The 14589-nt window shown below is 49.2% G+C and overlaps 1 protein-coding gene across 5 annotated transcripts in view; it reads right to left on the reverse strand.

Moving 5' to 3' along the window:
- Window positions 1–14589, reverse strand: part of LOC140467911 (E3 ubiquitin-protein ligase RNF220-like) — a 162226-nt gene that overhangs the window by 62174 nt on the left and 85463 nt on the right. For all 5 annotated transcript variants that reach the window (XM_072563985.1, XM_072563987.1, XM_072563986.1 and 2 more), the window contains 4 exons: window positions 10817–10863; window positions 7121–7253; window positions 3799–3895; window positions 1921–2004 (listed from right to left, as the gene is read on the reverse strand). In XM_072563985.1, the coding sequence (XP_072420086.1) occupies window positions 1921–2004; window positions 3799–3895; window positions 7121–7253; window positions 10817–10863 (361 nt within the window). The remainder of the gene's footprint in view (window positions 1–1920; window positions 2005–3798; window positions 3896–7120; window positions 7254–10816; window positions 10864–14589) is intronic.

A 14589-nucleotide genomic window follows, 5' to 3' on the forward strand; every position in this document is an offset into this window, starting at 1 on the left:
TCTGTAAATGGACGTCACAGGAGGTTGAAAAAGCAACTGGATTGATATTTGAAAGGGATGAAGTTTGAAGGTTACGGAGTTGGGGGTGGGGGGGGTGGGTGGAGGTGGGATGAGCTGGGTAGTTCGTTCAGGAGCCAGTACGGACAGGAGAGGTCAAACGGCCTCATTCTGTAAAATTCTACGATTCCAAGCCTAATGGCTGTAACATTTAGTCTACCGTCAGTAGAAACATTACAGGTATAATCCAAAAAATTTGATCTTCACCCCACAGCCTCACGTTTTGCTGAACATTTTACATTCGATGCATGCATCGTTTATTGACGACGGAGGACAATTTTTTTAAAAATTCTTTCGTAGGATCTGGACACCATTGGCTAGACCAGCCCATCCCTAATTGTCCTGAGGGAAGTTTCAAGTCAATCACATCACTGTAGGCTTGGTGTCACGACTAGGCCGGATTGGTGTTTTGAAGTCATCAGTTACTAAGCCAAAGGAGGGTTGAGTTTTGTCAGGGACTGGATATCTATCTGATGGGGGATTGAGCTTCCTTCCTGCCGACAACTTCATAAAACACGTACTTGATCTCAACCGGAACACATGTCCAACTTGAGGAGAGATATGGAGGCTTTTGAGAGGGAGGAGAAAATATAGAGGGGGTGGTCCCGGGCCTTCAGGCATGTAGATAGATTGGAGATGCTGAAGGAATGTGGGAAGGTGATTTGATAGAGGGGTCCCAAATCCTGAAGGATCCTACAGGGAGTAGGCAGAGAGAGATACTGATCTCCAACAACCAACTGGTGAAGAACCAGCTCCTTGCAGAGACTGCCAAAACAAAGGGAACCCAGTGAGTCCAGATTGCACACCCTAGGAGTGTGAATGACACAGATTCAGGCGTGACCTTCAAAAGGGAACTTGAAAGAATATGTGAGGTGAAGTGTGGGCCGGTGCGGTGGCTCAGTGGTTAGCACTGCTGCCTCACCCTCGGGCGACTGTCTGTGTGGAGTTTGCACATTCTCCCCGTGTCTGTGTGGGCGTCCTCCCACAGTCCAAAAATGTACAGGTTAGGGTGGATTGGCCATGCTAAATTACCCATAATGCCCAGGGATGTGCAGGTTAGGGTGGATTGGCCATGCTAAATTACCCATAGTGCCCAGGGATGTGCAGGTTAGGGTGGATTGGCCATGCTAAATTACCCATAGTGCCCGCGGATGTGCAGGTTAGGGTGGATTGGCCATGCTAAATTACCCATAGTGCCCAGGGATGTGCAGGTTAGGGTGGATTGGCCATGCTAAATTACCCATAGTACCCAGGAATGTGGAGGTTAGGGTGGATTGGCCATGCTAAATTACCCATAGTGCCCAGGGATGTGTAGGTTATGGTGGATTGGCCATGTTAAATTACCCATAGTGCCCAGGGATGTGTAGGTTAGGGTGGATTGGCTATGGCAAATGCAGAGTTACTAGAATTGGGTGGGATGCTCTTCGGAGGGTCGGTGTCGACTCAAAGGGCCGAATGGCCTGCTTCCACACTGTAGGGATTCTTCAGTTTTGTGAAGAGAGCAGTGGGGTTCAGGGAAAGGGCAAGGAGAGTGGGATTAGCTAAATCACTCTGACAGATCCTACAGGGAATAGGCTGAGTACGGGCTCAACAGGCTAAATGGCCAACTGTAAGGTGGCAATCTATGAATCTATGATGGGGCATGTCTCTTTGTTCAGTTATCTCTTAACGGCTCAGGAGGGAAAGGGAGAGGGGGGGCCCCTGTCAGCTGCTGAGAGTAGACAGACCCAAGGACACTCCAGCAGCCTTGGGAAACCTGACAGAACAGCCCTACCTGCAACTCGATTCGAATCGAGTGACAAGCCACCGTCCTCATTCTCTAACTGATGGTGGTATTTGTATCGCGGACAGAGTGCAACTTGCCTCATCACCACAGTGTCCAAGCATCCGTCCTCTGCTTCCATCAGCTTCTGCGCCTGGCCATTCAGGCTGTCTGCAGCTGAGCATCTGTACAAAGTGCTGGTTAAGGGAACAGCGGGAAGGGATCAGGAAACCTGGGTCCAACAGTTGCTGATGATGGTATTGATGTTCACCAATCTGCTCCCATCGTGGTGCTCTCCCTCTCACCGAATATGACCTGATTCCTCGGTGTGATGTGTCCAGTTACCCCAGAGCCCGGGGTCTGCCCTTTGTCGGGCACGCATTCTGATCACAGATGGCAGCTGGGGACAGTCAAAGGAACCCCAAACACTCAACTGTGCTTAGAAAGGGAGCTGTGCTTAGAAAGGTCCCAAGGGTAAAATGTGATCACATCCATTGGAGGCAGCACTCTGGGCAGGAGAAGGGGCTGAGGTCAGGAATTGTGTTGGAGTTGCAATACAGAGGGAGCCCTCAACAATCTCCGTTTCCGATTATCCTCCTCATAAACAGTGATCCCAATCCCACAGGCATATTCTGCTCCCATTGTCCTTTCAGACTCTTTTTTCCTTCAATATTTATCCAAACTATTCTTCAACATTGACATCTGTTAGGCATTCTCTGGACAGCCTCAAATGTTTAATCTGTGTCCCATCATTCTGAACTCCACAGGGGACTGGGACATTTATTCTATCCCCTTGCCCTCATGGTTTTAAATGCTCCCATCAATTCACTTAGTGTCATAGAGTCATCGAGATGTACAGCACGGAAACAGACCATTCGGTCCGACTCAGCAATGCCGACCAGATATCCCAACCTAATCTAGACCCATTGGCCAGCACTTGGCCCATAATCTCTAAACCCTTTCCTATCCATATACCCATCCAGGTGCCTTTTAAATGTTGTAATTGTACCAGCCTCCACCGCTTCCTCTGACAGCTCACTCCATACATGTACCACCCTCTGTGTGGAAACGTTGTCCCTTAGGCCCCCTTTTATATCTTTCCCCTCTCACCCTAAACCTATAGTTCTGGACTTCCCGGCCCCAGGGAAAAGACCTTGTCTATTTATCCTATCCATGCCCCTCATGATTTTATAAACCTCTATAAGGTCACCCCTCAGCCTCTGATGTTCCAGGGAAAACAGCCCCAGCCTTTTCAGCCTCTCCCTATAGCTCAAACCCTCCAACCCTGGCAACATCCTTGTAAACCTCTCCTGAACCCTTTCAAGTTTCACAACATCTTTCCGATAGGAAGGAGACCAGAATTGCACACAATATTCCAACAGTGGCCTAACCAATGCCCTGTACAGCCACAACATGGCCTCCCAACTCCTGTACTCAATACTCTGACCAATAAAGGAAAGCATACCAAACGCCTTCTTCACTATCCTATCTATCTGCGACTCCACTTTCAAGGAGCTATGAACCTGCACTCCAAGGTCTCTTTGCTCAGCAACACTCCCCACCCTCCTCAATCCTCCTGAAACACACACCACATTTTTCTGCCTTCCCTCATTCTCAGACGTTCTCACTCCTGCCACTCTCCCAAAGAACTGGAGGTGAATATTCAAACAAAGCTGCAAAGCCTGAGCAACTCCTTGTTCTCACATCTGCATGGGGACATTTGGAAGTCTTCAGCATTTATTAAAGCTTTTCCCATATTTCTAGATTGAGATTATCAAGTACTTTCATCACCAGATGTTGCATCTGAATTCAGTACCTGCTAAATCTGTCAGAACATTTCTTAAACACTGCGTCCTATGACAGAGACACTGCTAATTTAGCTGGCCAAGACTGAGAGACATCAAAGTACATCGATGTTTTGTTTTAAGATACGCTGATGGGGTCAGAATTAGCTCAGAAACCCCCCAGGGGAAGGATACTTAAACTTAGTGAATATTGGCGGCTCGTCTCCATCAGTATCGAGATCCCCATCGCTGTCTCTACTTGTCAGACTCTGTGTGGTGTAAGAACTCGATCCTGTTATTAAAATGCAGATAATTGCACTGGTTATTTATTGTTACATTGGCAACGTGCTAATAGCATCAGAAATTACTTATAGCTATTTGAAAGTTGACAGTCAAAAAAGGCTGACAGTTACAGAGATGTACAAACCCTTCGGTCCAACTCCTCCACGCTGACCAGAGGCCCTAAATAAATCTACTCCCATTTTCCAGCACTTGGCCTACATCTCTTCAAATCCTTCCTATTCATATACCCATCCAGATGTCTTTTAAATATGGTAATTGTACCAGCCTCCTCCGCTTCCTCTGGCAGCTCATTCCATACATGCACCACTCTCTGTGTGAAAAAGTTGTCCCTTCGGTCCCTTTTATATCTTTTCCCTTAGTACTTAGAATTCCCAAAGTGTGGAAGCAGGCCATTCAACCCATCAACTCCACACAAACCCTCCAAAGAGCATCCCACCCTGACCCCACCCCATCCCCGAAAATTTGCATTTCCCATGGCTAATTCACCTAGCCTGCACATTCCTGGACACCAGAGACAATTCAGTATGGCCAATCCACCCTAACCTGCACATCCCTGGGCACTATGGGTAATTTATCATGGCTAATCCACTCTAACCTGTACATCCCTGGGCACAATGGGTAATTTAGCATGGCTAATCCACCCTAACCTGCACATCCCTGGGCACTATGGGTAATTTAACATGGCTAATCCACCCTAACCTGCACATCCCTGGGCACTATGGGTAATTTAGCAAGGCCAATCCACTCTAATCTGCACATCCCTGGACACTATGGGTAATTTAGCATGGCCAATCCACCCTAACCTGCACATCCCTGGGCACTATGGGTAATTTAACATGGCTAATCCACTCTAACCTGCACATCCCTGGACACTATGGGTAATTTAGCATGGCCAATCCACCCTAACCTGCACATCCCTGGGCACTATGGGTAATTTAGCATGGTCAATCCACCCTAACCTGCACATCCCTGAACACTATGGGTAATTTAACATGGTCAATCCACCCTAACCTGCACATCCCTGAACACTATGGGTAATTTAACATGGTCAATCCACCCTAACCTGCACATCCCTGAACACTATGGGTAATTTAACATGGTCAATCCACCCTAACCTGCACATCCCTGAACACTATGGGTAATTTAACATGACCAATCCACCCTAACCTACACATCCCTGGGCACTATGGGTAATTTAACATGGCCAATCCACCCTAACCTGCACATCTTTGGTCTTTCTCCTCTCACTTTAAACCCATGCCCTCTAGTTTTGGACTTCCCTAACCTGGGAAAACGATGTTGGCTATTCACCCTATCCCTGCCCCTCATGATTTTATAAACCTCCAGAAGGCCATTCCTCCGCCTCAGGCGGGAGTATTGAGGAGGCAGGGAGACTTCAGAAAGATCTCGACAGGTTCGGAAGGTGGACAAAAAAATGGCAGATGAAATACAAATGGGGGAAGGTGTGACATCAGTGCACTGTGGTGGGAAGAATACAGACATGGACTAGTTTCTAAATGGGAGGAAATTCAGAAGTCTGAAGTGGAAAGAGACTTGGGAGTTCTAGTCCAGGATTCTCTCAAGGTAAATGTGCAGGTTGAGTCGGTGGTTAGGAAGGTGAATATAATGTTGTCGTTCATCTCGAGAGGACTAGAATAAAGAAGCAGGGATGTACCCCTGAGGTTTTATAAGACTCTGGTCAGACCACATTGAGAATACTGTGAGTAACTTTGGGCCCCAAACCTCAGGAAGGATGTATGGGCCCTGGATCAGACCCAGAGGAGGTTCACAAGAATAGTCACAGGATTAAGGGCCTGAACATGTGGGGAATGTTTGAGGACTCTGAGTCTATACCTGATGCAGTTCAGAAGGATGAGGGGGGACTGATTGAAGCTTACAGAATACTGAATGGCCTGGATAGAGTAGATGTTGGGAAGATGTTTCCATTGGTATGAGAGACTAGGACCCGAGGGCACAACATTAGAGGCAAGGAGGGACCTTTTAGAATGGAGATAAGGAGAAACGTCTTCAACCAGACAGTGGTGAGTCTGTGGAATTCACTACCACAGAAGGCTACGGTATATCACTGAGTATATTTATAACAGATATAGATAAGTTCTTGATTGCCAAGGGGATCAAAGGTTACAGGGAGAGAGCGGGAAAATGAGGTTGAGAAACTTGGTGTGTGTGTCCCAGAGATGTTCAGCCACAGGGCATGAGGGGGGGAGAAAGGATGTCAACTTGCAGAACGTTTCAAAGGACATCTCCAGGACACCCGCACCAATCAACCCCACTGCCCCGTGGCCAAACACTTCAACTCCCCCTCCCACTCCACCAAGTGCATGCAGGTCCTGGGCCTCCTCCACCGCCAAACTTTAGCCACCCAACGCCTGGAGGAAGAACACCTCATCTTCCACCTCGGGACTCTCCGACCACACGGGATCAATGTGGATTTCACCAGTTTCCTCATTTCCCCTCCCCTCACCTTATCCCAGATCCAACCCCTAACTCAGCACCGCCCTCATGACCTGTCCTACCTGTCCATCTTCCTTCCCACCTCTCTGCTTCACCCTCCTCTCCAACCTATCACCATCAGCCCCACCTTCATCCACCTATCACATTCCCAGCTACCTTCCCCCCCGGCCCTACCCCCCCCCCCCACCCCGCCCCCCCAGTCTAGCCCTTGGGTACCCCCCTCATTCCTGATGAAGAGCTTAAGCCCGGATATGTTGACTCATCTGCTCCCCGGATGCTGCCTGACCTGCTCTGCTTTTCCAGCACCACACTCTCGACTCTGATCTCCAGCATCTGCAGACCTCACTTTCTCCTCCTTGAGAAACTTATCAGCCACGATTGAATGGTGGAGCAGATTCGATGGGGCCGAACGGCCTAATTTCTGACCCTTTGTCTTATGGTCTGATGCTCCAGGGAAAACAGCCCCGGCCTATTCAGCCTCTCCCTATAGCTCAAACCCTCCAACCCTGGCAACATCCTTGTAGATCTTTTCTGCCGCCCTTTAACAACGTCTTTCCTGTAGCAGGGACATCAGAACTGAACCAGAGCCAGAATTGCTGAATACAGATACAAGCACCAAAGTGTTGGAGCACAAGAGACAGCAGATTAGCAAACTGACATCTCTAAAACATCAACACAGAGATACTGTTCCAGTCAACGATCAAAGGGAACCTAGCGTTAACTCAATACTGCCATCTACCTCTCAGCCCAAGGATGTGCGGTGTGCTGTTTCTGCCCAGGCTGTGCCATGCATATTCCACATAGTGTGTTCCACTTGGGCTTTCTTCCTCTGTGTCCAGGAACCTCGGCTCCTTAGAATAGGGACCATCGATCTGCAAAACAGGGCAGAACAAGACGTAACACAACACTGAGCGCTGACAGGGCTCATTGCTCACAAATGGTAATGCTTACAGGAAGGGAGCAGGGATCATCAGGTTGCACATCTGGCAGAAAGGGAGATGTGTGGCTAATCCTGCGCGGTGTGGATTAGCGAGCACAAATACCTCATCGCACTTGAGAAGATTGCAACTGAGAACGTGACTGCACTATGCTATACACACACTGATTCGAAAATTAAACGACAGCTTTAATGAAGCAAAATGCTCCAGGGCGGCCTGCAGGAGTGCACTGGGAGAAGGTTTGACACTGAATCAGTTAGAACATAGCACTGCAGAGCATAGGGACGGGCCCTTCGCCACACAATGTTGGGCCAAACATGACACCAACTAAAACTAATCCCTTCTGCCTGCCCTCGGTCCATGTCCCTCCATTTCTTGCATATGCATGTGTTTAACTAAAAGGGGAGAGAGGTGGCTGTGGGGGGCTGGTGGAGTGGGGACTGCTGGAGTACATCATAATATTGGGTAAGTGACCGGCTGAGGGACTGAGGAGACAGGAAGGTCCCAGAGCCAGAGGAAACCAGAGGCGACATGCTGCAGCCGAGAGAGAGAGAGAAGGAGGGAGGGGGGAGGAGAAGAGAGAGAGAGGGTGGGGAGAGAGAGGGGGAGGGAGAGAGAGAGGGGTGGAGAGAGAGGGGGGAGAGAGAAGGGGGGGAGAGAGGGGGGAGAGAGAAGGGGAGAGAGGGAGTGGGGAGAGAGAGGGGGAGGGAGAGAGAGAGGGGTGGGGGGGGAGAGAGAAAGGGGGGAGAGAGAGGGGAGTGAAAGTGGGGGGAGAGAGAGATGGGGAGAGAGCAGGGGGAGAGAGAGAGAGAGAAAGGGGGAGAGAGAGGGGGGAAGAGAGAGGAGGGAGAGAGAGGGGGTGAGAGTGGGGGGGAGAGAGTAGGGGGAGAGAAGGGGAGAGAGAGAGTGGGGGGAGAGAGAGGGGGAGGGAGAGAGAGAGGGGTGGAGAGAGAAAGGGGGAGAGAGAGGGGGATGAGAGTGGGGGGAAAGAGAGGGGGGAGAGAGAGAGAGATGGGGAGAGAACAGGGGGGAGAGAGAGAGAGAGAGAAAGGGGGAGAGAGAGAGAGGGGAAGAGAGAGAGAGAGGGGGGAGAGAAAGAGGGGAGAGAGAGGGGGTGAGAGTGGGGGGGAGAGAAAAGGGGAGAGAGAGTGGGGAGAGAGAGAGGGGGAGGGAGAGAGAGGGGGGGGAGGGAGAGAGAGGGGTGGAGAGAGGGGGGGAGAGAGAAAGGGGGGAGAGAGAGGGGGGTGAGGGGGGGGAGAGAGAGATGGGGAGAGAGCAGGGGAGAGAGAGAGAGAGAGAGAGAGGGGAAGAGAGATTGGGTGGGGAGAGAGAGGGGGAGGGGGAGAGGGGGGAGAGAGGGGGGGGGAAAGAGGGGGGGAGAGAGAAGGGGGAGATGGAGGGAGAGAGAGAGAGTGGGGGGAGAGAGAGGGGGAGGGGGAGAGGGGGGGAGAGAGGGGGGGGGGAAGAGGGGGGAGAGAGAAGGGGGAGATGGAGGGAGAGAGAGCAGGGAGAGACAGAGGTGGGGGGCGCGGGGAGAGAGAGAGAGAAAAACGAAGTAATTACACACGATTGTCTGGTTGTGGTAGATCAGAATAAATGCAGGCAGATACAGGTCCAGACACACATACAAACATCAGAGGGGAGGTGTCAGGGAAAAATGAAGTTACAATTTCTGAAGCAGTTTACACAACATCTGCATGCTACAATGCTGGTCACCCTGCTTACAAAAGGATGTTTTCAACCGGAAGAGCTGCAGGAAAGATTTTTAAGGTTGCTTCGGGGGGTGGAGGGTTTGAACTATATGGAGGGGCTTGGACTCTCTATCCTGGAACATAGGACGTTAAGAGGTGACCTTAAAATCATGAGGGGCATGGATAGGGTGAAAAGCCAAGTTCTTTTCCCTCGGGTGGGGGGGGGGAGTCCAAACCTAAAGGTCACAGGTGAGAGGGGCAAAATTTAAAAGGGACCTGAAGGACAACCTTTTCACACAGAGGCTGGTGCGTGTGTGGAATGGAATGAGCTGCCAGAGGCAGTGGTTGAAATGACAACATTTAAAAAACATTTGGACAGGTACATAGACAGGAAGGGTTTAGAGGGATATGTGTCAAACACAGGCAAATGGGACTAGATTAATTTGGGAAACCTAGTCAACATAGACATGTTGGACCGAAGGACCTGTTTCAGAGCAGTATGACTCTGAGACTGCTCCATGGCCAATAAACTGTTTTATGATGTGTTGACACTGTTGTAATACAGCAGCTAGATTGTGGGTGACATGGTGGCTTAATGTTAGCACTACCACCTGGGTTCAAGTCACACCCCAGGTGACTGTCTGTGTGGAGTTTGCACATTCGCCTCATGTCTGTGGTTTTGGTGCTCTGGTTTCCTCCCACACGCAGATCAGGTTAATTGGCCATGCTAAATTGCCCATAGTGATAGGTGTGTTAGTCAGGGGTAAAATATAGTGTAGGGGAATGGGTCTGGGTGGGTTACTCTTCGGAGGGTCGGTGTTGGGCTGAAGGGCCTGTTTCCACTGTAGGGAATCTAATCTAATCTAGATTGTGGGCACAGTCAAGTTCCCACAATCAGCAGAGTGATAATTGCCTGACAAATCTGCTTCCCGTGTTATTGACTAGGTAAATTAATCTCGAACTGGACCTGAGGAAGAGCTTTTCAAAAGAATGCAGTATCTCACAACCAAGAGAGAGAGGGCCTTGGTTTAAAATGATTTGGAAAGTCAGCACCTCTGACAGTGCAGCTCTCCCTCAGAACTGCAGTGGGAGGGTATGTTCTCAAGTCCTGGGGTGGGACTTCAACCTACAGACGCTGAGACAAGGGTGCCATTACTGAGCCATAGCGGTGGAGCAGGATTTCATTGTTTGGGTGTTATTTTAATTATTGTCATTTCTGATTAATATTAGTACATTATGTTAGTTTGTCAGTGTAATCCAAGAGAATTATTGTTCATTGTCAACTTAGACTGAGGTGCTAAGCACTCAGCGAGACCATCACAGGACTAGAGGGTGGAAAGTGAGTGGGAATCTGGGATTGCAATGTTCCAATTGGTCTCTGACTGCGCCCCAGAGGAATATTCCTGGAGGAGTGGGGCTGTATCTCCTGACTCGTAGGGAATCCTCACAAGTAACCTCAAAAACCACTTCCTTTTCTGAAGCTGTTTTCCCAGGTGTGGCTGGCACGACACCTCACGCCTGGGGCCTGGGGGTAAAATACATTCGCAGGCTGTGTTTTGTCATCTGCTACATTTTAACTAGGCCTCAGCCCTGCCTGGTGTAAGGACATTGTGCACTGGCCAAAACAAAACTACGTTCAAAAATGTTGCCCCCCAGAACAAATAGGTTTATCTAACAAGAAAGAGCCTGCGGTGATTTCAACTTCAGTCATCGCCTCACTCCTGTCGGGGGTTAAGTTGAACCTTACGCTTCTTCACGTGAATGGATTGTCCACTCTCCTCATCACTGAAGGACAATCACACGTACCTGATCTTCGTCTGAGGGTCTGATCCGCTTGCACCTCTTCACCCTCGCTGAAAGAGAAACCAGGACGGGGTGTAAGGTCGCGGTAACGGTTAATGGGGTCAAGCCCTATCCGAAAGTGCAACACAACCACAGATCACACTCTACCATCTAGGATGGTGAATAAACCAAGGTGAGGCCTAGTTTGGTCTTGGCAGAGATTTGTCAACGGGGGACAATTATCACAAGGACAACTGTTTAACAAGAGGAGCCCAGAGTGCCATCTCAGGGGGAAGTGTGCACAGTCGGGAAGAGGCTCTGAGCTGGGTTCAAATCAGAATCATACAGCATGGCAGAGGCCCTTCAGCCCGAGTCTGTACTGGCCTATCCATACAAATCCCACTTTCCAGCACTTGGCCTGGAGCTTTGAAGATTATCATAGAATCATTATAGTGTGGAAACAGGCCAATAAGTCCACATCAACCCTCCAAAGAGTAACCCACCCAGACCCCCAACCCTATTACTCCATGCATACCCCTGACTAATGAACACTATGGGCAATTTAGTCTGGCCAATTCAGCTAACCTACACATATCTGAACAGTATGGGCAATTTAGCTTGGCCAATTCACCCTAACCTACACTGGGCTGTGGGAGGAAACCCATGCAGACCCGGGGAGAATATGCAAACTCCACACAGACAGTTGCCCGAGGCTGGAATCAAACCCAGGTCCCTGGTGCTGTGAGGCAGCAGTGCTAACCACTGAGCCACCATGCCACCTACACCTGCTATGACATTCCAAGTGCAAAGACTGTGAGGTCTCCCATCGCAAATATCCTCGTGGGCAGTACCTTCCAGATCCCCCATCACCCTCTGGGTGAAAAACATTTACTCAAATCCCCTGTACACCTCCTGAGCTTCACTTTACGATTCTGTTCTCTAGTTCTTTACATCGGACTGGAGGGACAAAGCAGAGGAACCAAGGCCCATTGTGCAAATAAAAAAGAGGATTTCGTATGAAATGAGGAAAATATTGCCAACTTTTCCAAAACATTTGGTCAGAAGACAAAAACAGAAGTCGCTGGAAAAGCTCAGCAGGTCTGGCAGCATCTGTGGAGAGAAATTAGAGCTAATGTCTGGGGTCTGGCAACCCTTCCTCAGAACTTTGGTCAGAAGAGGCGATCCTGAGTGAATCTGTGTCCCTCTTGAAGAGTACCGATCATTGCTTTGTGTCCATCATTCCCTCACTCGAGATAGGGAAGCATCCCCAAGTATCTGTCTCTGACCGGATATTTCAAAACATTAACCAAATTGTGACTTGGACAAGTTCAGAGTAAATGGACAAAGCCTCTCCCTTTCTGAAGATTTATGGGCTCATTTCAGATTCCTCTTTAAAGATAACCAGTCATAAAGAAGAAAGACTTCCATTTGTATAACGCTCCCATGATCTTAAAGCACCATTGAGTATATACATTTAATGAAGTGATATTCAAGGGCTCTCATTGTGGTAATGTGGGAAACATTGCACCCAGCGTGCTCACGGCAAATTCCTACAAACAAATGAGAGAATGACAACTATGGTGGCACAGTGGTTAGCACTGCTGCCTCACAGTGCTGGAGACCCGGGTTCAATTCCCACCTCAGGCGACTGACTGTGTAGAGTTTGCACGTTCTCCCCGTGTCTGTGTGGGTTTCCTCCGGGTGCTCCGGTTTCCTCCCACAGTCCAAAGATGTGCAGGTCAGGGTGGATTGGCCATGCTAAATTGCCCGTAGTGTTAGGTAAGGGGTAAATGTAGGGGTATGGGTGGGTTGCGCTTCGGCGGGTCGGTATGGACTTGTTGGGCCAAAGGGCCTGTTTCCACACTGTAATGTAATGTAATCTAATCTAAAACTCAATTCAGGGAGAATTATTGGTCAGAGCAGCCTCGGTGCTCTTTGAATCACACCATGGGATCTTTAATTCCCACCCAAGAGGGAAGGTGGAGTCTCAGTTTAATGTCCTATCTGAAAAAAAGCACAGCTCCTCTGGCAGTGCAGCACTCTCTCGGAACTGCACTGAAGTAACAGCCGAGACCAATCAACGGCAGATGCAGTATAACTGGGATAAATGTGAGGTTATTCACTTTGGAAGCAAAAACAAGAAGGCAGATCACTACCTGAATGGCTGTAAATTGGGAGAGGGGAGAGTGCAGTGGGACCTGGGTGTCCTTGTGCACCAGTCACTGAAGGTGAGCATACAGGTACAGCAAGCGGTAAAGAAGGCAAATGGTATGTTGGCCTTCATTGTGGGACATTTCAAATACAGGAACTAGGATGTGTCATTGCAGCTTTACAGGGCCTTGGTGAGGCCACACCTGGAATAGTGTGTGCGGCTTTAGTCTCCTTTTCTGAGGAAGGATGCTCCTGCTCTCAAGGGACTGCAGCGAAGGTTTACCAGGCTGATTTCAGGGATGGAGGGACTGACGCATGTGGAGAGATTGACTACGTTAGGATTATTTTCACTGGGGTTCAGATGAGTGAGGGGATCTCACAAAGAATTATAAAATTCTAAAGGACTAGACAGGATGGATGCAGGGAGGATGTTCTTGATGGAGGGTGCATGCAGAACCAGGGGTCACAGTCTGAGAATCTGGGGCAGACCATTTAGGATGGAGATGAGGAGACATTTCTTCACCCAAAGAGTGGGGAGCCTGTGGGATTCATTAGCACAGGAAGCAGTTGATGCCAAAACATTCAATGTATTCAAGAGACTGCTAGATATAGCACTTGGGGTGAATGGAATAAAGGTTAAAGAGAGAAAGCAGGACTGGGCTATTGAGTTGGATAATCAGCCATGACGGTGATGAATGCCAGAGTAGGTTTGAAGGGCTGAATGGCCTCCACCTCCTCCTTTCTTTTCTGTTTCTATGTCGGCTGTATTCTCAATGATTTGGAGTGGAGACCGAACCCACAACCTTTGGGGTCAGAAGCAGAAATACAAAGTGCTGTGCCTCCTTCGAACATTTTCAGGCATAATAATGTTCTGCAGTTTGTCTCAGTCATGTCTCAGAGTGCAGAGTGTTACCCAGCATCCATTCTTGCCATGATGAAGACTCATTGCCTGTTCCGCATGACATTAAAATAATCTGATAGCATGACTCTGGGTCATAACAAGGACAGCACTAACTCTTATTGTGTTATTTGAAACTAATGGTCCAATATTTCTTCTGAACGTGAAGGCAGACTGGAGTCTCTGCTTTCATAAAGTCTTTATGCTGAGTTTTGAAAAGAAATGGAGATGGTTACTAATTGGATTGCAGAGATCAGAGAGCCAGACAGACTTGTGGAAGAGGGATAGGGAATGATTCAACCTTCCTGCTTGGTGAATACGACAGGGAGCTGTTGTGCTGACTTTTGTAATAACACACTGAGCCAGGATGTTGTGTCCCAACTATCCCTGTCTCGTTCATAGCCACCACAAGCTATATATGAGTTGACAGGAGAACAGCTGATCTTATTCCAGTTAGTTTCCAAATTGCCAACTCACAGGGGGTCCTCTTGTGGTGGTAGCGTCCCTCACCTTGGGCCAAGGAGACCCAGGTTCAAATCCTACCTACTGCAGAGTCCTCTTGACCTGTCCATCTTCCTTCCCACTGATTCGCCCCAACCTATTACCTTCATCCTCCTATTACACTCTCAGCTACCTTCCACCCCCCCCCCCCACCAGCCCCACTCCCCTCCCATTTATCTCTCAGCCCCTCCCCCATATTCCTGATGAACAGCTTATGGCTGAAACGTTGACTCTCCTGCTCCTCGGA

Source organism: Chiloscyllium punctatum, chromosome 46, assembly GCF_047496795.1.
Source record: "Chiloscyllium punctatum isolate Juve2018m chromosome 46, sChiPun1.3, whole genome shotgun sequence".
NCBI lineage: Eukaryota > Metazoa > Chordata > Chondrichthyes > Orectolobiformes > Hemiscylliidae > Chiloscyllium > Chiloscyllium punctatum.